This window comes from Peromyscus leucopus, chromosome 9 (genome assembly GCF_004664715.2).
Source record: "Peromyscus leucopus breed LL Stock chromosome 9, UCI_PerLeu_2.1, whole genome shotgun sequence".
In the NCBI taxonomy this organism is placed as follows: Eukaryota; Metazoa; Chordata; class Mammalia; order Rodentia; family Cricetidae; genus Peromyscus; species Peromyscus leucopus.
The window spans coordinates 60289718-60315148 of record NC_051070.1 but is presented as its reverse complement, the minus strand read 5'-3'; the positions used below and the strand labels follow the sequence as shown (position 1 = coordinate 60315148).

General features: G+C 43.0%; 1 protein-coding gene across 2 annotated transcripts in view; it reads left to right on the top strand.

The window, feature by feature from the left end:
* Wdfy2 (WD repeat and FYVE domain containing 2) overlaps positions 1–25431 on the top strand; it is a 144345-nt gene that overhangs the window by 69837 nt on the left and 49077 nt on the right. For both annotated transcript variants that reach the window (XM_028884167.2, XM_037208470.1), the window contains one exon: positions 7474–7547. In XM_028884167.2, the coding sequence (XP_028740000.1) occupies positions 7474–7547 (74 nt within the window). The remainder of the gene's footprint in view (positions 1–7473; positions 7548–25431) is intronic.

Here is a 25431-nt window from a genome sequence, read left to right as displayed (position 1 = left end):
GGCATGAGCTCTGCTTCTCTAGTAGTGGTATGTTGGCTTTGAGAAGTAAGACTTTAGATATTTGTACAGTCTTCTAAAGGGAATTAAAACCGGCCTCCTTTGATCCTTAGATGGTTTTCAGCGTCACCTGACCAATTATTGGAATTATGCTATCAGGTTCTACCCCAAGCGGCCGGCTTAGAATCTGCATTGTAGTAAAATCTCTAGGTGATTTCAGTGTGTATTAAAGCTGAGTCTATGATCTTGTAACATTATAGCTTATGTGTTACTGAGCAGTATGTATATGTTTAAATGAACCCAGATGAAGACTCGTGCATATACAGTATTGATTTATAAATATGTAAATCACGCTAGTCAAACATTTATAACCTATCTACTGTATATAGGCCAATGATGGGTGCCAGGGATTTCTAGATGAAGAAGGTTAATAGAGCAAGGCGATCTCTGAAATTTTTCATTCTTGTATGCTTTCAGTATCACACCCAGGTGAAAGGGGGGTGAAAGGACCATGTATATAGTCTCCATAGTCATCAGTAATTAGCTTTTATTGTCATAATGAAACCCATTACATTATATAATCACTTTAAAATAAGTGAAAAAAAAAAACCCAGAATTTGGCTTTTATGTTCTCAGAATCTTACAAATTCAGGGCACATAGGAACTAACTGCTTAGCAAGTATTTCAGCTTTGTTCAACTTGAGTAAGCGTTATTTCACATAAGGAAATAAACTACAATTGATTATAGAGTACCTGAAATGGTCCTTCTAATGAATTGTTCTGCAAACTTACCTTTTGAGGAGAGAGAGAGAGAGAGAGAGAGAGAGAGAGAGAGAGAGAGAGAGAGAGAGAGAGAGAATTACTTAGTATTATCCCTAATTAATGTTGAAGTGGTATTGTTTACAAAATAAGTGAATGTATGCTACAAGGCAGCTGTGACCATGTTGTGGGTTTATGCTAGTACATAATAAGTAATATTCCAAATGCAGAAGGCAGCTTCTTGACTTTGTCCTTCAGACTACTTTCAAAATAGAGTAAATGTTGTGTTTGGCAGGAGAGTAGATGTTCTGTATCTTTAGTAAGAAGTGGAAGTTCAGCTCCAGAAAGGGGGCAGGAGGTAGTGAGTGAGAAGAGTGGTGGAGGCTGACTTTGATGCTGACAGCTAGCAAGGCAGTGTGTGACATGCTGAGTGACCTAGGGGAGTGACAGGCAGGGGAGTGATGAACAGCAGGTGCATCATGTAATCCCAGCTGCTGTCCCAGCTGCTGTCCTCATTCTCTTCTCTAAGCTGTTCCTTCACCTGGAGGAAGGAAGCCAAGAGAATCCAGCCGTGTGTAATTAAGGTTGCTTTTCCTGAATCCATCTGGCTTTCCCAGGTTGGCGCTTTGACTAAGAAGTGCTGGTCTTGGTCCTGGCAGGCCCCTAGAACTGGCAACATTAAAGCCAAGAGCTTCTAGGCATTTGTGCATGGAGATGCAGTAGGAGCTGATGGCAGAGAAGGAAGGATGAGCCAGGCAGGGGACGCTCTGGCTCCTGAGGGGACAGAAGCCCAGGTGGTGATGCTGGAAGGCTGCCATCCTCATCCTCCTAGTCCACTCAGAGTCCTGGCAGGGTTCTGCCTGTGAGAAGTCCTCTTTGCCACCTCTTTACCAGGTGCACCACATGTGCTTTTAGTTCCCTGGCTGTAGCCACAAGTATGTGGCTAGCCTACCTGTCACAGCCTCCTGGATCTCTGTGACCTTTAAAGAGAAGGGCTGACTTAGGGTCCCTGTTGGTGTCACTGTACTGTTAAGCTGAACGTGGTCTCGGAGGAGTGAAGCCATGGAAACAGGGAATCCTCCTTTCTTTAGTTTCTTCAGACAGCTTGTTCAGCTACGTGCAATGGCCAGAGGATGTGGTGGTAAATATGGCATTTGTTTCCCGCCCTCCTGATGCTCACACGGAGTGAAGAAGGCAGGCACTAGATGGGCACTGCCCACAATTCATTGAGGATGACATCTTGAGAAATAAAGCGATAAGGACCTTGTCTCTGGCGGTCCCTGAAGAAAGTCTGCTTAAACTCTTCGCAGCAGAATTTTCGCATAGATCTGTGCTGGGAATCGGATCCAGGGCCATGAGCCTGCCTACTAAACACACTCTGTTACTGAACTCTGTCCCAGTGCCTCTGCAGAGAGTGGAGGGTGACTGTTGCCTTGTTTGAAGTTTCCCGTAAACCAGCGGATATTGTGGGCAAAAGAGAAATTGGAACAAATATTCTTTCACTCTTCCCGGCGTCTCCATGTATTGCTGCTGACTGCTGTGGCACAGTCAGCTTACAGGCTTCTAAGCTGGGACCTTCCCCCTAGGTTTGTTAACTGCAGAGGGACCTTCCTCAGGGCCCAGGACTGAGAGTTCATTGCCCCCATCCATGTGTCTAATGGCTACTGTTTCAACCACCACATTCTCATTATACTGCAGACAAAATAGCACGTGAAAGTCACGGCTGTCCATGGTTGACATGCTTTAGATTTACTTTACTGACTAGATTTGTCACTCGTGGGCTTAAGACAGAAGAGAGGCAGGGAGGAAACTGAAGTGTCATCCGGGGCGGCAGGTGGTGGAGATGGTTGTGTGAGAGGATTGGGTGTCACAGTTGGGCCCTTGGTGCCAACTTCTCCTTTGGGAAGAGAGTGAACTCCCTGGGCTGCCAGAGGTAGAGTAACTAGAAGGTTGAGGGGTGAAAGCCTCAGGCAGGGCCACAGTGGGGTCTCTTTTCAGACCAGACAGGTGGAATTTACGTTAGCTCCTGAGCATTTATGACTTTGTCCCCAAAACAAAACTGGAGACTGTTTTTTCCCCCAAAAGATAATTACAAATACAAAGATAGGCACAGTTTACAAATCACTGAGATTAGCCGGGCAGTGGTGGCGCACGCCTTTAATCCCAGCACTCGGGAGGCAGAGCCAGGTGGATCTCTATGAGTTCGAGGCCAGCATGGTCTACAGAGTGAGATCCAGGACAGGCACCAAAGCTACACAGAGAAACCCTGTCTTGAAAACACACACACACACACACACACACACACACACACACACACACACACACACACACACACAAAACAAACCAAAAACCAAAAACCAAAAACCAAAAACCAAAAAAAACCCAAATCACTGAGATGACTTGTTTTGTTGTCTGTCCCAGCTCTTGCGTTGGCTCTTGGGTGTGAGGTTGTGACCAGGCCACGCAGATTTTACACAGGTACAGCCACTGAACCATCTGCTCAGTTAACAGATGTGGGAACTTGAGCCCTTATTGAAACACTGATTTTGAACCATCTGTTTTCCCAGATCTATTTAAGGCCAAGTTGAGAGCGAGCCTGATTGTAGTGGGTGGCTTGCGGCCTCACCTAAATTCTGAACTGTACACTTGTATCCGCTCTACATAACCGCCTTCATTCTACATAAATTCTACATAAATGCCTCATCTTATGCTTACATGGACATCAATGTGAAATTCTCAGTGGCTATTTTTTTTTTTAAGGGAATAAGAGACAGTTTATTTTGGAGCCATTTTGAGTGACCATGGCCCAGGAACGTAGATTTAGGTTACCCCAAACTCCATGTTCTATTGTGGAAGCAGTTTGATGAAGGTTTGTAGTTTTACAGAACAAAGTCACAAATCAAGCCAAGTTTACCCATTGGTGGGTACATCAGAGAGACAGGTACAGTGAAATGGGGGAAGCTTTTCTGTAGGCCCAAGATGCTAGCTGAAGCTAGTGGTCTGCTAAGTTAGTAGAGTCCAAAAGACTTATCTATTAGTCACGGGGTGTTAGTTCTGACACACACGGGCAAGGAATGGCTGTCCCAGGGGCTAGAACTAGCCCAAGATAAGGAGTCACTGTACTGTTGTCAACCCGCCCACACACATTTTTAAATTTGTACTAAATTATACTATAGAATTAAAATTATACTATAGAACATTTTAGATGCTAATTAAGTCAAGAAACACCAGTACTTAAGGTATAAACCATAATGGATATTGTTACTGGAGACTGATGTCCTTTGTATAATTTGCATAAGAAGAGTAAACTCAAATCTTTGAGTATTCCTAGTTAGAATAAAGGAATTAAAATTTAAATTAGAAACTTTTTTTTTTAGCTAAATCACACTGGATAATAAGAATGTGTGTGTGTGTGTGTGTGTGTGTGTGTGTGTGTGTGTGTGTGTGTGTAAAGACAGAAAAATCTTGACTCTTTCAAGCATTAGTTTTTTGTTGTTTTGTTTTTTGTTTTGTTTTTGAGACAGGGTTTTTTTTTTTTTTTTTTTTTTTTTGTGTGTGTGTGTGTGTGTATCCTTGACTGGCCAGGAACTCAAGACCAGGCTGACCTCAAACTCACAGAGATCCACCTGCCTATGCCTTCAGGGAATGAAGGTGTGCACTACCACCACCCGGCTCAAACATTAGTTTTAAATAATTTGGGGCTTAGGGTAAGCAAACAGTCCTAACAGAAAGGCAAGATGAAATGAAAGGACATAATATCTTCATTTGTAGCTTCATTAAAACCAAGATTAGTATTATTTTGTCATTTGAAATATACCAGATAGAATACTAGATATCATAAGTAGTTTTTCAAATCTAATTACAAAATATTTAAGAAGCATAAACAGATAAGTGTTTAGTTCCTCAGGATACTCCATTATCAGTGGCATTGAGGATGAGTACATCCAGAATTTTCTGCATCCACATGAGTTTATTCTTAGATAATGTGAGACATTTTCTGCCTCCCAGGAGTGAGTTAGAAGTGCCTGGACAATTGTGAGCTTTAAATCAGAAAGGAGTCTCTGAGGTGATGTTCTTTTCTTTCGGTTGATGAAATCATCTGGTGTTTTATCCTTTGAACTTTAGTTTTCATAGATAAAGTAGGGAGGCTCTGAAAGGAGCTCAGGAAGGGGAAACCATCGCCAGATTATATTGTATGAAAGTCTTACGTTAAACATTTTATATAATATAAATAAATATATATATATACACACATATATATACATATATACACACACATATATATTTATATTAAGAGTATTTTGAAGAAATCACTCAAATTTTATATCACTCATTATATAACAGGATAAAAATTTATTTAACTATATATTTAGAATCTGTTTTAGAAGGAAATCCTCATCTAAATTTATGAATATAACATTCAATTTTATAGCTTAATAAAATCTTATGACTTTAACGAATGTTGTTTTATATAAATAATTAGCATTTAAAGATATTATGTAATAGATTTTAAGATGTTTAGGGTGCCCAGATGTATAAAGTATTATGTATTCATTAGGCCTTAAAATATGATCACAATATTGAAATTTAAATCTGTACACATACTTTGATTGGATATACCAAAAAACTAATAATAATAATTTTATAATACAACTAACATGAATTTTTAAAAAAGGAACTGAAGTGGCCATAGTTTGTTAAAAAAAAATCTTTCTGACACAACATGAAATTAGGTGTACTCAGTTTAGAAAAGAAAAGGGTAGAAAATTTATCTCTCTTTTTTTTAAGATAAGAGAAAGGCTCAATACAAAGGATCAAAGGTAAAGTTAGTCATATTAAGGTTCTCCCTGTCTCTAGATGGCTGAGGGACTGTTATTTTACTGTACCCCACCTGCATTCTAGGAGTTAACTTGGTGGTCAAAACCTGTGCCAAGTCATGTCTGGCCACCCTTCCTTAACAAGCCAGTTAAAAGAGTCAAAACTGGGAAACAGAAAAAGGAGATTTATGTGGTCACATTGAGAAGGTGTTGGGGGAAGCAAATAGATCCAGCAAAGCCCTGGGCTCCATCTTTAGGGTCCTTCAGGTAAGATCAGAGCTTAACTAGAGGGCCAAGGATGTACACACTCCCCAAGCAGTCATGGTCAGAGTGCGGCCACGCCCACTGTCGTCTGATGAGTCTTTCTTTCTTTTTACTCTCATCCTGTGAGGTGGTTTGACAAGTTGTTAGTGCTGTATACAAGGGGTGCAGTAAGAAATCACTGAAATGGCTGCTCCACTGCAGACTTCCTGTTCTGCAGGGAGAGACCCCTGTCAAGACAATGGATGATGCAGAGAAGTAGAGGATGACAACTGGACATTTGAATTGGACATGCCAAATGACCTCTGGATGTGTGAACACAAGCACACCCACCTGCACACCTGTAACACACACATGCACACACTCTAATAAGATAAATAAAATGGAGAATTTGGCAGTTCTGTTTTTTATAAGGGAGTGGAGAAAATACTGTCATTCTGCTGAAGGAACATAGCAGTTTAATGACTCCTGATGACATATTGCTATAGCCATAGGTCAGTGCATCTCTCAGCCTCCATTAGAGAAGCTTCTTCTTGCAATAGATGGTAGTTAATACAGAGACCCAGAAGTGGACAACATGCAGAGAGTGAGAGACTTTAAAAGGGTTCTTTTTATTCTTAATACCACCACACAATGAAATAACTCCTATGTTAGTTTTCTGGGGCTGTAAGAAAGTACTACAAAGTGACTTCCTTCAACAGCAGGACTGTCTGTATTGTCTCCCAGTTCTAGAGGCTGAGATCTCAGGGGGTCCTGCACAACTTTGGTGGCTTCTGAGGGCTGTGAGGGAGCCTGAGCTTTGCTGCTCTCCGGCTTCTGGTGGCTTCCAGGTCTCACCCTTAGCTCTGGCTGCACCTCACATGCTGTTCTTGTGTGTGTGTGTCTGTGTCTGAATTCTGCTCTTCCAAAGACATCAGTGATGCTGAAGAAGGGCTTCTCCCTACTTCAGTGTGTTGCATCTATGCTATTAAACTACAACTCACCCACAAATAAAACCACCGGATTCTTACCACCATAGACCCATATGGTTTATTTGCATTTAAACTGAGGTCTCTGTTAACTTCACACAGAAGAAAATGACTCCACAGTTATTTTCAACTAGTGAGTTCCAGTAATCTCTTGAACACTCAGGGTAAAATCCCCCTGCTAGTTCATTTGCCTCACATAAATTCTGAACCAACACATTTTTTGCATTGGTGTGTGTATTTGAATGTCTGGCAGTGGAGGGTAAAATCTTTCTATTTTCTCTCCAGCTCAGAAAACATTGTTTGCTCCTGTTTAAATTGGGATTTGAGTGGGATTAAGAGAGTAAGGTTCAAAGTTTGCACAGCACAAAGTAGAGTCAGTCTTCTAGATAAGCAAATTTAGATCCAGTATGGCCAGCACAAGCCAAGACTCCAGCCTTTAGGACTTGCCACGTTTGAGAATGTCTTATTTGTATATTCATTAAAAGGGCAACTTAAAAGCTAGGCATTTAGGTGCAAAAATTGCTGTTTTTACTTTGTTACGGGTATGGTTTAAATGAGCTGTTTCAGGAGGCAGTGGGGTGAACCTAGCCACACACTTAGCTCATTAGACACCCCTGAATCGATGAGAATCATTGTTTTGTTAATTTCATCAACATGTTCATTTCTTTCAGCTCCATGTTCATGCATGTCTTTTAACCCGGAAACAAGAAGACTGTCCATAGGTCTAGACAATGGTACAATCTCAGTAAGTACAAATAAGTAAGATTTCCAGTTGAAATACTTGCCCTCTTTGTGGAGTGTTATGAACTGCGCTAACAAGTTATCTAATAGCTTTTTCAAGTAAACGGTCATTTCCTGGCAAAGCGAGTGCATGGACCTCAGTAAGTTATGGTGAAGGGGAGGTGCTGTGTAGGGCGAGGCTGTCTTTACTTATGTGCTGTGGCTCAGCGTGCCCTGCCGCTTTGCTGGTTGCTAGGCTATGGCCCTCAGCAGGCAAACACTGTAGCTGTGTGCATCTGCATCAGTGAGAGAGAACAGAGATCCCGAACTTGCTGTACTGTGATACTGAACTTGGACCGCTGCACCATCTGAGTGTTAGCAACAGTCACATAAGGGAAATGCTTTTTCTTCCATCTGCACGGCTGATCTTGTGTTTTGTTACTCTCTGTTCTCTTGGCTTTTTCTTGTTGTTTCAGCTCTCTTGTAATGGGAATAATAATAGGAACAGAATGCTGTAAACTTGAATGGGTTTGTTTAGGAAGTACAGACCAAGATTTTAGATCTAGATCCAGATAAATATTAGAGCCGTTGGTTATAGGTCTTGAGAGAACTGAAGTGCTTAGGGCTTGGAAGTTTAGGTTTTATCTTTATCGTCTTACTTACTGACTTTGATCTAGTATATTGACTGCTAGCAAGTGTGATCTGTCCATTTCTTCATTGAATAAGTTATCTAAGCCGAGTGTGGTGGCACATACCCTCAATCCCAGCACTCAGGAGACAGAGGTGGGTGGATCTCTGAGTTCAAAACCGGCCTGGTCCACAGAACAAGTTCCAGGACGGCAAGGGCTACATAGGGAAACCTTGTTTAGAACAAAACAAAACAAAACAAAAAATTATCCAGTGTCCTGAGCAAGAGAAGCTCTGCTTTGGTACTCGTGAACTGAAAGGTCCTACATTGAAATGCTGTGAACCTTGTAACCCCTGGTACTAGGCAGGTGGTGGTAGTCCAGGCAAAGCCTAAAAGTTGGAAGATACTGTGATCAAGCCCAGCATGGGTGACAGAGCAAGATATGCTCGAGAAGGGGGTGAGGAGGAGGGAGATGAGGAGGAAGGGGAGCAGAGATGTTGACAGAACTGGGCATAGGAAGAGAAGGTGTAGACTTGTTCTGTAGGCAACCACACTATGGTATGGGACATCAAAGAATCTAAGAACCTGTTCTTCTAGGTAGTTGAAGGTCCATATCAGACTATACAATCATATTTTATTAAATAGCTTGACTTAAAATGTATACATAATAGAAGATAAGCCTCTGCCTACAGTCTTACCTCAGCCCTTACGAGCATTAGAGGTGTGTTTGGATACTTCCTAATCTCAAAGTAGTTGTTTAATGGCCTTTAGGAAATATTAATAGTATTACTAAACATAATCAGCTTATCAGCAGTATTTATGGGACTTCTCTAATGCCCATTACTTAGTAGGATTTTGAGATTGCATTTGTAGTTCTATAAGCTTCTCCTTAGGAAAGCAGAGATTATATACTGATCCTTGTTCACTTTAAGGAGAGCCATTTTTTTTTTTTTTTTTTTTTTTTTTTTTTTGGTTTTTCGAGACAGGGTTTCTTTGTGTAGCTTTGTGCCTTTCCTGGAACTCACTTGGTAGACCAGGCTGGCCTCGAACTCACAGAGATCCGCCTGCCTCTGCCTCCCGAGTGCTGTGATTAAAGGCGTGCGCCACCACCGCCCGGCGAGAGCCACTTTTTAAAGGAGGGGTGTGTATAGGATAGGTTTATTTTACTGTTTGTTATTTTTATCTTATGCGTAAAAGTATTTTTCTTACATGTATGTATGTTTGTCCCATGTGTGCCTGATGCCTGCAAGAGGCCAGAAGAGAGCATTAGATTACTTATAGGAGGTTGTGGGCTGCTGTGTGCATGCTGGGAACTGATCCCGGGCCATCTTCAAGAGCAACAAGTACTACAAGAGATCTTGACTGCTAAACCGTCTCTCTAATGTCAGTTATTTTTAAAAGATATAAGAAATAACTGGACTGCTTAGTGAACTGGGAGGGTTCATTATAAAGGAAAAGAAAAGATGAGCTGAGATCCATGTGTTGCCCACCAGCTCATTGAATTATATACAGAACATTCACTGTCTCTGCAAAGTCTTGGATCTGTGTTACATATAGTGGTTCTTTGTCCATTTGAAATCAGTGCAGATGGTTAATTGGCATGGACAAGTTATGGACAGATGTAGCTGTTTATTCTATAGAAGAAGGGAAACCACAGAACCATTAGTCCTCTTATTAAATGGAACTTCCAGGTAATGGGAGCATCAGTCAGGGACAGGGCTCTTCTGCTTCTCTGGTTATTTACTACAGTGTCAAGATGCCAGACTACCTTCCTCTAAAGGACTGAGGGCTGGCTCGTGTGAGAACTTCCTTAAAAGTACCTCCTTTGTCTCACTGAGGAGAATTAACTGCTCATACTACTGAGTCACGTCTGAAGCCTTATAAAATTCTCAGATACTAGGGAAAGATATATTGAGAGACCAGAATGTTTAAGGTTCTGGCTTCTCATCACTGTAATAATAGATTCCTTGCTACAGAAAATGCTTAGAATCTTGTCAGTTCAGTAGTGTACTCTCTAGACACAAGAAATCCTTTTCTGAGACTATGTGTCCGAATAATGATTAAATTCTAAATCCAGGGAAGGCTAAAGTCAGAAAGTAGATCCTTGTTCTACTGAACCGGTCCCGTTGTCGCTGCACAGTGGGTCAGAGATGGAGAAGGAAGGTCAGATGCTGTTTGACCACCGGACCAAGTGTGGACCGCAGCAAGAGAAGCAGGACGCTTGGGAGACGCGCAGAGGGAGGATTGGGGCAGTTCCGGAGCGGAGGGAAAGACAGACGCATCCCTTGGTTGTGGGAGGGAGGCGAGGAAAGCCTTGGGTTCTTTCTCCTGAGGTGACAACCACAGAGAAGCTGCAGGTGGGGAGGCTGTCTTCACCTGTCCCTTTCACTCTTCCTTTTCAAATAGCCCGAACCCTGTTCACCACCGTGGGCTGCAAAGCTCTAACCGTCTTTTAAGATGTTGTTCAGATGTTATATTTTTACATCTATTTTATATGTTATTTCATGCAGATTGTTTCTGGACCTCAATAATTAGAATGAATCACCTGTAATGCTTAGGAAGCTTGCTGTGTTGATGCCTACTTCGTTTTTGTTTCATTAAATGATTTTTTAAAAAATCTGTCTCTTCTATCAAAGAATTGAGTATTAAAGGCCTTGACCAGTCTTTTAAAGATGTTTTTATCTTTTGACAACATCATACAATGTATTTTGATCTTATTCATCCCCTGTCCCCTACTGGTCCCAGATCCTCCTCCACTTCCCCGTCTACCCAGCTTCACCCCCTCCCCACCCCAATCGATAAGTTCAGTTTGTGTGGACAGACTGTTCCTGAGCATGGGGTCTGCCCTCGAATGTGCTTAAGATACTGGGTGTGACACCATTAAAGAAAACTGGCCTCCCCTCTCCCAGCAGCAATCAAATGTCAGTAGGTCCTCAGCTAGGGAATGGGACATCATGCCACCTTCCCTCCATATATATATGTGAGAATATGTATTCTTATATCTATTCATTCTGTCAGTTCTGTTTCTCTAGAGAACCTTGACTAAGATACCCCTCCAAATATGGTGGAAAGTATTTGGGTAGGGAGAGGGAATCTTCTTCCATATTAGGGATCTAGCTTCTTGACATAGGCTAACTAACTATTCAGCCTCAGTCCAAGGCTTGCACAATATTCACCAGTCCTCTCTCCTCAATGGTTGATTTCTTTCTAAATCCTTTTTTTTTTTTTTTTTTGGTACTTGGTTACCTCCTTGCTTGTTTTCTATTAGTTGTGTGCCTAAATACTTGCCTTCCTACCTTTAGCTACTTAAACATCCAGCTCCCACCAAGTCTCTATTACCATGACCTCAGTCCACTCCTCCCACTCTTCTGTGACCTTGCTGCCTGTCAACATCAGAATCACCACTACTACACTGCTACACAAACACACACACACACACACACACACACACACACACACACACACACACACTGTTAGTTTTTAATTGTAAATGTGTTTCAATCCAATTAACCACAGAGGTTAGGTACCTAGTAAGGGGTTGGAGGGGGTGGAGGATCTTCCAAGGGAAGGGAAATAGAGGATAGTATTATAAAAGATAAAGGGGAACTGGAATAGGAGGATTAATAGAGGAGAAGGATGAGGCAGGTTAAAGGAGGGATCCGGGGAGGAAAACACTACTAAAGGTCTTGAATAGATGCTTCCTATAGTAGTCAGGACTCTCTAGAGGAACAGAACTGATGAATGAATATACTGGTAAAATTAATATATACTCATATATTCACATATATATGGATTTATTAAAGTGACTTATAAGTTATAATCCCAACTGTTCCAATGATGGCTGTCTCCCAGTGGAAGGTCCAAGAATCTAGTAGTTGTTCAGTCCACAAGGCTGGGTGTCTTAGTTGGTCTTCAGTATACGCTGGAATCCTGAAGAAGTAGGCTGTAATGGCAGTGAAGGCATGGACTTGCCAGCAAGAGCAAGGGCAAGCAAAGAGCAAGCTCTTCTTCCAGGTCAGTGGTTCTCAAACTTTAATACAGTTCCTTATGTTGTGGTGACCCCCAACCATAAAATTATTTTCCTTGTTACTTCATAACTGTGTTTTTGCTACTGTTATGATTTATAATGTAAATGTCTGTTTTTTTTTTTCTTTCAGTCTTTTGGGGTCACAACCCACATGTTGAGAATCACTGTTTCATGTTCTTTATATAGACTGCCATCAGAAGGTGTGACCCAGATTTAAGTCTTATAAACTTTGTCTTCTTGCAGATAGTGTTCTGTAGGATTCATATTTGCAAGTTAAATGAACAGCTTCATGGAAAAGTCACTGCTTGCTTCTGTTTCGTTAGTGGTGTTCTTCAGGTGGCCGAGCTTGATGTTGTGTCGCATGGTGGAGCTCACAGTGTTGTGTGTTTTCACGGAAACCCCCAGGGACAGAGTTTGTTTTCCTGGTAACAGGAGATACCCAGGTGGACTCTCCTGAGCCTTCAGAGGCTTCAAGGGAAAAGAATGTAGTTACCTTAGGAAAGGGTATTTCTTTTTCCAGTAAAAGAGAAAAATTGTGCCTTTGAAAATAAGTTTTTGCATCCTTTAAAAAGGAATCTGGGCATCTTTAGAGATGTCATCCCCACGGCCAGCGTCTCCCTGTACGGAGAATGTGCAGGACAGGGCACTGTTTGTAGTGAATCCGTATGTGCAACTTTCTCTCCCTTGTCTGCATCTGTTTCTGCCGTTTCAGTTACCCACCGACAGCTGTGGTCTGAAACAGTAAGCAGAAGTTCCAGAAATAAATGACTCCTAAGTTTAAGTAATCATTTATCTTAGTTGTAATTGTTAATCTCTTATTGTGCTTAATTTAGAAACTAAATTCTCTCATAAGTGTGTGTAGGGAACAAAACAAAACAATCTCATAGGCATCCATTGGTGGACTTGGAAGGCATCCCTTATAGATGTGAAAGAGGAGCAAGATGGGTCATTACCAGTAGTAATACTCCGGGTATTAATACCTAGCCTGTTACTTTCCTAGGACTGCACAACAAAGCCTCGCAAATTGGATGGCTTAAAACGACGGGATTCATTTTCTCAGTTTCAGAAACTAGACACAGAAATGAAGATGTTAGCAAGGCTGCACTCATTCTGACGCTGGCAGGGGAGCCTCCTTCCTTGCTGTTTCCTAGCCTCTAGGACTAGCTGGCAGTGCTCCGTGTTCTGTGGCTTGAACCTTCACCACACTTGCACTAACCTGTATCCTTACGTCATTTCCCATCTGTATTACCTTACAGGATGCCAGTCATTGAGCTTAGTCAGTCAGCACTAATCAGTGTGGCCCCATCTTAACTTGTCACATCTTCAAATCTTAGCCTATCGCATCTTAACTCACTCTGTTTCTAAATAAGGACATACTTTGAGCTTCCAGATAGTTGTGAATTTGGAGGATATTACTCAACTCAGCTCACCTACTCTATCTGCAGTGAACTCTTACAGTGTTCTTACAAGGTCGCTTGACATGAGGTGTGATTTAGGAAGAAATATCCAAAGATGTTAGAGGATGAGCCAAAATTCCTCTTGGGAGGGAGAAAGATTAGACTTGAAAAGAACATTCTGTAGCTAGTGCAGTCCTCCTCTGGTTAAGTGGCGCATTGGGTGGTTATATTGGGTAGGTGCTTTGGGTAGATCATGACAGTGGTGGCTGAGCTGGCCTCCTTGACCTTGGGTAGATTTTTCTGAGTATTGTTCCAGGTGGACTTCTTCTTACCATAAGGGCAGTCCAACTACTAGGAGCTGTGTACAGTGTTTATTAGGGTATTGGGAGCATTTGGCCAAAACTTGTATGTTTAGTCATTGTTTTTAAGAGAGGAGGGAAGAATTTAAACATTCATCCTAACAAGAGGCTTTGAGTAGATTTTTATTATTAGTGCTTGCCATGGATTGCTATGAGCCTACATGGACTACACCCCACACCACCACACCTATGTGGTGAGGTCATGCTGTGCAGTAATGACTGGCAGCCTGGGAGGAAGGCGTTTCAGCTGTGTCCAAGTCAAGTCTACAGTCAGTCCATGACTGCTGACGGAAGTCCTTTAATTCTTCTCCTAGCTTAGCCACAGCACTGCTCTCTAGCTGGCAGGTTTTGTACTTCTAGAACTGAGGTTGCTTTCTGGGATTTCTAGTTTGACTCCATCTAGGAATAAAACTTTAATTGTGAGAGCCTAAGATGGTCTTAAAGGAAGTTCCCAAAGGTCTTGTATTCACAGAAATGTGGAGCTGGGATCTTCAGGGCCTACCTTCAGTTACCGACACTACCAGATGGTGATGACATCATCACAGCTCCTCCCACTACAAGCCATTGTCAGGGCTGGTGAGATGGCTCAGCTGCTAAAGACTCTTTGTCACCTCTCATGACGACCTGGGCTTGACTCCTGAGACCCACATGGGAGAAGAAGAAAACTGACACCCACAAGTTGTCTCTGACCTTCAAACATGGCACACACATGCATCCATGCATGCACGTGCACATGTGCCCCCCCCATAAATAGATAAATAAACACCATTTCTGAGCTTTGTTTTTTTAAACATTTAGAGTCAATGGACTTTCGTCGATGTGAGCTCTTTCTAACATAGAGGCAACCATGTTCTCCTGCCCTTGTGCTGAGTTACAGTGAACTTAACCCAGGTGTTGGAGCTGTGCTCAGGAGGAAGTAGTTCTAAGGACCGACACACCAGTGGCTTTCTGTTCATTGACACAGTTAATTCCCCACGGGGGATTTTTATAAAGAAAACTGGCGGTTACTGTACCTTTGGCATTTGTGGGGGTGGTGGACTTTTCTGGAACTTCTCAAGACCAAACCTGTCTTCCCTAATGTCATTACCTGTCTAGTTGTTCACCTTGTATTTAGTGACTGTGACTGTGTGTTGTTGTGAATATTGGTGGAGCAGTAGTGTGTGCCTTCAGTACCAACCATATTCTTTGAGCTGAGATTCTTTTCTAGAACTTGCATTGTAATTGTGGGCTTTTATCTGTTTGGGTTTTGGGGGGAACAAGATAGGACCATGTTGGCCTCAAAGTCTTGATCCTCCTGCCTCAAACTCCTAAACATTGGGCCTCCATTCCATTCTGTAGCTGTGAATTTTTAGAAGACCTTTATTTGAGACAGGTTCTCATGTAGCCCAGGTTGGCCTTGAACTTGCTCTGCGTTTAAAGATGGCTTTAACTTCTCCTGTGTCTGTCTCCTGAGTACCAGGATTACAGGCATGTATGACCAACACCTGGCTTAGCTGACCTTCTTGATGCAAATTTTAAGACTGATTCTGTAACATCAATACTTACAGGGATACCCAGATTGTCACATAAATTAGGTTAGAAGGAGGCTGTGCTGTTCAGGATGGGTTAAAATCATTTACATAGTATATGCAGTTAGGTTGGCCAGTCACCATAGCTGTGTTTCAGAAAGGCAATGGCGAGGAAATGATAAATACATGGTCAGGTACTTTCTCCTCTTCATCTTAGGACTGTACCCTAATGATTCTTCCTCCCCTGGTTCCTTCCCATTGGCTTGGAGAGTCTCAGGCTTCTTAAAACAAGAACTGAAACATTGTAACTCTCAGCCCCTTCCCTCTTTATGATCTCACTTCTCAAAAGAGTTCTTTACAGTCACCATAGCATAGTTCTTCCCTTGGAACTTGTCTTAGTTAAGGTTTCTATTACTGTGATGAAACACCATGACCAAAAACCAAGTTGGGAAGGAAAGGATTTATTTGGCATTGTATTCCATCACTGAAGGAAGTTAGGATAGGAACTCAACCAGGCAGGAACCTGGAGGCAGGAGCTGATGCAGAGACCATGGAGGAGTGCTGCTTACTGGCTTGCTCCCCATGGCTTGCTCAGCCTGCTTTCTTATAGAACCAGGACCACCAGCCCAGGGATGGCACCACCCACAGTGGACTGAGCCCTCCCCTATTGATCGCTAATTAAAATGCCCTACTGGCTTTTCTACAGCCTGCTCTTAAGGAAGCATTTTCATAATTGAGGTTCCTTCCTCTCAGCTGACTTTAGCTTGTGTCAAGTTGATAAAAAACCATCCAGCACAAAACTCCAACCATTGCAGTCAGCCTTCTAGGACCATCAGCCTGCTCAGGTTCCTGGCTGAGTAGGAAGGCCCGTGTGGGCTTATCCACGGTGGGTCTGACCTTTGCAGCAGCGCTGGCTGCGGCTCTCTGGAACCGCCTCTGTTGGGTCCTGCCTCCCCATGCTTGAGCTCCCTGCAGTATGTAGCATCACTCATGGTTTCAGCAATGGCCTCTTTGTGCATGCACCCTTAGCATACGATTGTGCTGCCTTTCTTCTGTCCTCCAGCTCTTCTGTCCTTGGTTGTTCTCTGGTCCAGTGCTGGAGTCAGTCCACATTTGCTCTAGGCCTTGGTTCAGTTCTCTCTGTACAGCCTCATCTACACCATGACTTCATTTGCTATGCGTGTGACAAGATGAGCTTTGTGTTTCTATCTAGACTGTACTCTGGGGTTCTGACTTCCTTCCTAATGTTTCTCATTGAATGTTCCAAGTGAACCCCAAACTTAGCAGGTCTAACATAAACTCATTCCTCCTCGTGCCTCTCCCCAGGGCTCCCATTACAGTGACTGAGGCCCCTGTGTCGTGTTGCACAAGCGAAGGGTCTCGGCTCTCTAATGACTTGGTCTTTCTCTAGTCTATCACTTAACTCATTTTACCTGTTTGTCAACATCCTTTCCCTCCCCTACTCCCTTCGCCCTTCCATCTCCCACCCCCATCCCTTTACTCTTCTTCGCCCCTTCTTATCCCCCACACCCCATCCCTTTACTTTTCTCCTCCTTACCGTCCTCAGTTGTCCCTTCACTGCCATCTCATAGTTATTCTGACCAAGTTGTCTTCCATATTAGGCCTCAAAGGAGCTTTATAGAGATGAGTTTGTAATTTTGTCTACCATTGGAACCTTTAGTGGCTTCCCCTGATGCTTAGGAAACAGGGTAAACGTTTCTAGATAGCCAATGGGACCCTGAAGGTCTCACCCTACCCACAACTACAGCCTTGGTTTGTACTGTGCCACTTTGCTCAGTAGTTCACCTTAGCAGCCTAGGTCTCTTTTCTCTGCTCACCATGTTTTTTCACAGGGCAGGGACTAAGTCTGGTTGTTTTTCAGGTCTCTAGCACCCAGGACTCTTCAGTTTTAAATGCTTTGTAAACACTCAGAATCAACAAGTGAATGAATGAATGAATGAGTAAGTGATTGGATGACTGTAAGATCTGTGGAGCTGACATATAGTGGCTAGGAACCCAGGCTCTGGAGTCTCACTGCCTGAATTGAGTCACAGCACTTCCGCCTCCTACTCTGTCACGCTACACAAGGTTCTTTGCTCTCTGTCTCAGTCATCGGTGAGGATGATAATTGAATTCATTTTATATAGTTTGTGTCAGGATGACACACGGAAAACTCCTAGAACAGCCTGTGCATAGCACAGATAAATATTAGCTCCTGCCAATGTCTCTGGCGGCGGCAGCAGGCTCTGTAGCCAGTATCCATGAATCTTCCAAACCCATGTCCAGTGGATTTAGTAGGCCATGTCCAGGGGAAGAAATGCCCTAGTGGAAGCATCTTTTGTCTTTGCTGAATCATCGCAGTAAATCTCCAGTAATTTTCAAAATGTAGAGCACCAAAGCTGTATTTTTCTGTAGACAAGTTTAAGGTAATGCCATTTCATCTTCATCACTCTTAAAAAGAGGGTAGAGGGACTGGACAGATGGCTCAGTTGGTCCATTGCTTGCCCAAGGAACTGACTTAGAATCCCAAGTACCTAGATAAAAAGCCAGATGTAGTGGCATGCCCCTGTGATCCTAGTGTAGGGAAGGCAGCGATAGGAGCATCTTTGGAGATTGCTGGGTAGCTATTACTGCCAAATTGGTGAACTCCAGGTTCAGCGAGTGACCCAAGGTCAAGGTGGGTGGGTGTAGTGTATATGTGCGTATGTATTTGTGTGTGTGAATGGATATGTATTCACTTGTGAATCCGAAGACGGAGATCAATGTTGGGTATCTTCCTCAATTGTCCTGCAAGTGTTTTGGACCTGTCTGACTGACTAACTTGTTGGCAGGGGTGAATGTGTTTTCTGTCTCTACATCCTGTGCTGGGGTTACAGGTCAGCTACTACAGCCACTGGCTTTTACACGGATTCTGGGGTAACAACAGGTGGATTACCCGCTGAGCCGTCTCCCCAGGCTCCTACAATATTTTTCAGCAATAGGAATCAATTTTCTTTACTATACCCATCAAATAAAAGAATATTCTCTGTAGACATAGGATACTTTGCTAGTTTCCATATGGACTTCATCTCTTGGAGAAGTTAGTCATGCCGGTTTCTCCAGTCCTGTTCAGAGCCCATATTAATCACTGGTGAAGTCTTCCTCTCTCTAGTACCTTGACAGCAGCAGAGCCACGGGTCGGGTCAGGTGTCCCCAAAGAGCCCTCTGAAGCTTGTGTCTGTGCTGTAAGGCTTCAGAACTCACAGAGCCAGAGTGTGGGGCGGGGCAGCCATTCTGTCATTGCGGAGTGGCTGTCAGCCGCTTTTGATCCCAGGCAGTCATGAGGCTTACGTCATCAGAGAAGGGTGTGGTGTCTTGTCTGCCCTGGTCTCTGGGGTTCGGTGCTGAGCTGTGCAGTGATCTAGGGTGTTGTAACTAAAGGTAGGTTTTCTTTCCAAGTCATGTGCTTCTTGCCCTTTATGTACCCACCCAACCCCAACACACACACACACACACACACACACACACACACACACACACACACACACACACACACACTACAATTTGGATCCATGCTCCACACCACTCATCTCCAGCTTCTCCCCATTGCAGATGCAGGAACAGCTGTTCTCCCAGTTACCAGGGAACGACTGTACATTTTCATATACTATCAATATTAGACCTTAATCTCAGAGAAGATTGAAGAGGGACTGCTTACTACATTGACACAAAGACCAGCATGACTTTCCCATCAGCAGCCATCACATGGGTCTAATTGGTTTCCTAGATTAGAGAGAAGTCAAAAACTTTAGAGCAAGCCAGGCGTAGTGGCACATGCCTGTAATTCCAGCTACTTTGGAGCTGAAATGGGAGGATTCTCAATTCAAGGCCAGCGTGGACTACTTAGTGAGACCCTCACACCTCAAAAAAGGGGTGGAGTGTGGTATTGTATTCCCCCAAATACTGTGCATGCTAATAAACTTATCGGGGGTCAGAGACAGATCAGCCACAATATTAAACATAAAGGATAGGCAGTGGTAGCACACGCCTTTAATCCTAGCATTCCAGAGGCAGAAATCCATGTGTTCAAGGATACAGACAGGCATGGTGACTCATTGCGCCTTTAATCTCAGAAAGCAAGCCTTTAATCCCAGGGAGTGGGAGGAAAGCAGAAAGGTATATAAGGCATGAGGACCAGAAACTAGAAGCATTTGGCTGGTTAAGCATTTGGCCTGGTTAAGCATTTGACTGGTTAAGCATTTGGCTGGTTAAGCATTCAGGCTTTTGAGCAGCAATTCAGCTGAGACCCATTCTGGATGAAGACTCAGAGGCCTCCAGTCTGAGGAGACAAGACCAGCTGAGGATCCGGCGAGGTGAGGTAGCTGTGGCTTGTTCTGTCTCTCTGATCTACCAGCATTGACCCCAATAACTGGCCTCGGGTTTGATTTTATTAATACGAACTTTTAAGATTCATGCTACAGTGGAGCTGGTCCTTTAACCTTGAGCTTTCTGTTTGGTTGGACAGGAAGGATGCCTTCCAGGGTACTAAGTGGAGTCATGGTTAGTACTTGGTATAGTTTTCTAAGTCTCTGCATTTCCTCTGGATCCCCCTCCTGATTCTTCCATTTGACACTCTGGCATGATATTCCCTGGAACTTCCTTCCCTCCTGCCCACTCTTTCCTGTTAATCTGCCCTGTAGCTTCACTGTCCTGCTCCTCCACTTCTCGGGACTGTACTTCAGGCTGCTGAAGCCCTGTCCTGAGCCCCGGACTCAGGCTGCAGAAACTGACTGTGCCTTCAACCTGGATGTCTCAAAGACACTTTAGATTTAGCCCATTGTCCCTTGTTCCTTTAGTAAATGGCATCATGCAGAGCCCCATCCAGAAACATAAGCCACATCTTCCCTCAACCCCAGAACTGTCTACAGTCTGTTCACTAGATTTAAAAAATGTTCTGTCCCTTACAGTTTTGACTGTGGCCCATTGCAGTAACCCACTAGACTGCCCCTACTGTCTGTTGTCTCCTATTCCTTCTTTTCCCTCATATTCAACCTTAAAGTTTAATTTTACCCCTCCTTAGGGTATAAGTTCTCAGCAACTTCAGGAAGAATAAAGTTCAAAGCACTTTTTTTGCCCCAACTTGTCAACCTACCTATCAGAGTTCTACTACCAAATATCAGATGTGTGGTTCACATCCACACCAGGAATGAGGAGCCACATTACTAAAATCAGATGCTAGCCCTCACACCTGACCCTGTTCGCAGACCTCCCCAGAACTTACCCTGCTTTTAAGACTAGACCTGGAGACCAGAGTCCTCCCACTGAGAGGCCATCTGCACAGCTTTGTTGGAAGGTTCTTAGTTCACATTTCTACCTTAACATTTCTGTATATTCCATTTATATCCTTTTTATTTAATAAAATGACACATGAAGTCACTGAGAGTGTCTGTGGAATCAGAGGAATTTAATATGTGGTGTCCCTTTATTTTCTCTTAGCATGAGTAGCTTCAAGGCAGGAAATTTATGTAGTGGCATTTCCCATACTCTGTAGAGAACATTGTGAAATTGGATTCTGGGAAATACTTTTTGAGTGAATAAAAACCTAACCAAGCCAGGTACAGCCTCAAATCCCAGCATGCAGTAGGCCGAGGAAGGATGATCTCGAGTTCAAGGACTGCCTAGGCTACACAGACAAGCCAATGAGCAGCATAAAGGCCTTGGCTCCCAGTTACATGTCAGTAAGAAGTCCTTATATGGCAGAAATGGTTTTCATTTCAACAGTAGGTTAACTTTCCCCTTTTTTGGGGGGGGGGAGAGGGGAGGGGAGTCCAAGACAGGGTTTCTCTGTGTAACATCCCTAGCTGTCCTGGAACTAGCTCTGTAGACCAGGCTGGCCTCGAACTCACAAAGATCCACCTGCCTCTGCCTCCCTGGTGCTGGGATTAAAGGTATGCACCACTGCTACCCGGCCATATTTACTTCTTAAGTAGTGTTCAGGACTGAAAGAACTGTGGGCTTAAAAAAGCAAGTATGAATGGACACCTTGGCTATGAATACTGTGAGATGCAGGATATGGTGGTTTTAAATGACCCAGGAAGTGAACATTAGTTAGTTTTGAGGTTTGAGTCAAAAGCATTTATTGTTCTAATTCTCAGACTGACTAGGAGAAGCAACATCATAGTAATGGGCTCTGTTCCTTCTTAAATTATTAAACTGTCTGTTAATTGCACCCATTTTTGTGTAATTGGACTGTGGGAAGCATTGGGAAGCATTGAACCTCCAGTACTTCCAGGGCACACTGCGATGACTTCCTCCCACTAGGCTCATCCCCCAAAGATTCAGTAGTGGCACCCTATGACCAAGAAGACTTCAACACTTGGGCCTTGGGCAACAGTAAAACTCCAAACTAGCCGTTTCTTGTAGATGATACTTTCAATATGGAAAGACAGTTGACTGTTGTTACTGCACACACCCCAACTTTCTTTCCTTCCCTTGTTCCACGTGCTTCTGTGTGCCATGCATATCAGTCAGAAATGTGCTTAGAGGTTTCCTACACAGCTGAGAGGGGCTTGAAGCTAAAGCTTTTCCTTCCCTCCACTACCCCTGGTCAGGAGGGTCCCTGGTCTTCCACAGAGGCAGAAAAGGGCACCTGGCCTCTCAATTCCTGGGTGCGAGATACGTGATAGGCAGCAAAGCCCCTTTTCACCATTACAGACATCGGGAGCAGTGCAGGCAAGCCCCAGGATCTGAAGTCGAGGGGAGCAAACCTCAGGCCTGCCGAGTCACTGAAGCCAGCCGCTCCCAAAGCCAGGTCAGTTGTCACAACTCTGAGACCTGGTCTTTCCACTCCCACTTCCTGATGATGGACATATCGAATGCAGAAGCAGCATGAGACTCCAATTGTCTTCTCGTCAGCCAGACATTAACGAGACTTGTTAAAATGGAAAACAGTACAACTCTTGTAACTAAGTTTTGTTTATAAAAAGTTCCACTTTTCATGACCTTTATTAACCAATATAAATTTGTTATATTGGCTTAATTTTTATAACTTCATCAGGTTAATAGGTATCAATTCATAGAACCTAAATAAACGAATGTCCTTTAGAGTCCCGAGTACTTTTCAGCAGCATGCAAGTTCCAGGACACTGTTGTGAAGCCTGTAGACTGCATACCTCACGCCAAGCCCGCCCGCTTGTCTGATTTCTAATTCAAAAAGTCTAACTTTTTCTTAGTTCAGTCTTTTTTGGATACCTGCCAAAAGCCTCCACATGCTTTCCCTGACACCTTGGGCTTCCTCCTAGTTTCTCCAAAGACCTCCCTTTCTAACACCTACTTGCCTAACTGGAAGGTCTTTTTTCTTTTCTCTCCCTCTCCTCTCAGCAGGTGTTGGGATTTTCAGCTTACCTGCCTTATTGCTTTTCTATCAAGCTGTAGTAAAAAGATTCTCAAGTTTGGGGAAAAAAGCAAAAACCAAACAATCTTAGAAGGTCATTTTTAGCATTAATATTCTAGGATTTGAAGTTTATTTGTAGGCATCTTGAGTACTGTTCTGATGTAGAGATGAAGGTGTAGAGGTTTCACCTTGCCCCCGCCCCAGCTCCCTGCCGCTGCCTCCCACCCCCAATTGCCATCAACATTTCCCACCAGAGTGGTGTGTTTATGATCAGTAATGATCTCTTGTGGACACATTATCACCCACAGTCCATGGTTCAGGGTTCATTCTTGACGCTGTGCATTCTCTGGGTACAGACAAGTGTCAATGACGTGCAGCCAACACTGTATCGTACAGAGTAGTGCCATCGCCCTGCAAGCCCTCTGTGCTCTGCGATGACTTCATGGATGCTCCAGTGATGAGAGAATGGAAGCTGAGTTGTTTTGCATTCATTGGGTTCCCTTACTGAGAGCAGCAGACATCCCAAGGGACGTATGAAACAGGTTGGCCCGCCCAGCTTCCTTGCAAGGCCTCTGCTCACACTTGGCTCTGACTCGTCTTGGAACATCCTCCCTTGCAACCAAAAGGGCGTGTATGAAACCTAGAATACCTATATGTGCAGATTGTTAGGAACAGCACAATTTGCATGGGTCACAATGTAAATTTGATTCTGAAATCCCTGAAAACAGAGGCAAAAAGTCGACACCACTAATTCGGAAGGTATGTGATAAAAATGAAGGCAGTTTTAAAGGTGGTAATACTTCTGTGACACTGATTTTCAGTCAAACTCATGTAGGAGTTCCTCAGATTATTAAAACTAGAATTACCATGTGGTCCAGCAGTCCTACTTTGGGGCGCCTGTCTAGTGGAATTGAAAGCAGATATTTGCAGAATTCATGGTAGCCCAGAGGCAGCAATAAGCTAAGTGTCTGTCAAGAGATGAATAAAGAAAATGCAATGTGTACATATGATGGAATATTTTGCATCCTTAAAAGTAAGAAGAAAATCCTGTTTCATGTGACAAGTATCAGTAAACCCAAGGACATTATGTTCAGTAAAATAAGCACAGTTCTGCAATTGCAAACCAAACAGCACTGTTCAGTTCACTTGCATAGACATCTCAGGAAATCATAGTCAGAGAGAAGAAACATTTGCATGAAGGACCCGTATGAACACATACTGTCTTGCTCTCAGCTCTCTCCTTGTATTACATTCTTCCTTGTAAAGAATCCCAAGCATTCAACATCCATGTTTGATTTACACCTTGAAATCTTGAATATAAGTTCCTTTTTAGAAAAGTAAAATACAGTATGTAAGCATGTTCTTCCAGGGTGGGAAAGGATGCACTCTGCTTTCAGTAGTACTAATCTCTGGTTAAATAACTCTAAAAGCCACCTGTATATTTCATTAAACTCAACAATAATGGAGTACATTGAGTGATTAGGGAGTTGAAAGGTTTTGTTTTCCTACTGTTAAATTTAATGCTAAGTTTAACCCAAAATCTAAGTAAGAACTGAATATTTAATGTAAGGGAAATAGAAGGGTGCCTCCAAGAGCTGGGGGAAGGGAGAAGCAGGACCTAGGTGGAGTGTAGAATATATTCACACTCATGCTCACACGTGCGTACCCGTTCACCTTCAGTTGTAATCAAAACATTAAGTATGTATTTGACAGTGTTTTGGACACTTCTGTAAACAGACTCAGCTACTATAAAATAAGAAGTTTACTAATATCACATTCCCAACTGGACTTCGTCTGTAAATACCTAATGAGTGGAGTTGTAGAGCGGCACTCCTCTGTCTCCATAGAAACAGTCTCTCTCTGGCCATCAGACCTGTGTGTGTGTGTTCAGCAGGTGTTATGGAAAGAAAAAAGTCTCCAGGAAATAACTGCTGACTCACTTAGATCCCTGACAGAGAAATGATTCCCACGGAAGGACAGCCTTTATAATTGTGAAGAAGAGTTACCGTGTCATTTCCCTATTACAGAATTGGGGTGAGCTGCTTTTAAGGATAAGAGTTCACTACCTAACTTGCGTTATTATCTGAGGAAATATATTGGAAACAATAGAAATTAAATCACTTGTTTTCTTTAAATTAAAATTGTAAGTTCATATTATGGACATTAATCTTTTTAATGTTTCATTTCTTTCATTTTTTGAGATTATAATATAATTGCATTGTTGTTTCTTCTTCCCGCCTCTCTCTCTACACCTCCCATATACCCACACTTGCTCTCTTTCAAATTCATGCCCTCATTTTCTATTAGTTGTTATGTACTACCTGTATGTAACATATATGTAACCGTTCAGTCTGTATAATGTTAGTTGTATGAGTCGTTCAGTCTGTATAATGGTATTTGTATGTATGTTTTCAGGGCTGACCTTTGGTATTGGGTAACATCTGGTGTGCTTTTCTCTGAGGAAGATTTATTTCTCCCACTCTCAGTGTTCCTTAGTTCCCTGTGGTTCTCTGTGTAGGGTGGAGGTCTTGAGGGCTTTCTCCAGGCCACATTAACATGCCTATTGTTGGTGTCATTGTTCGGCTCATGTTAGGCAGTCATGTTGGTGACTTCTGACA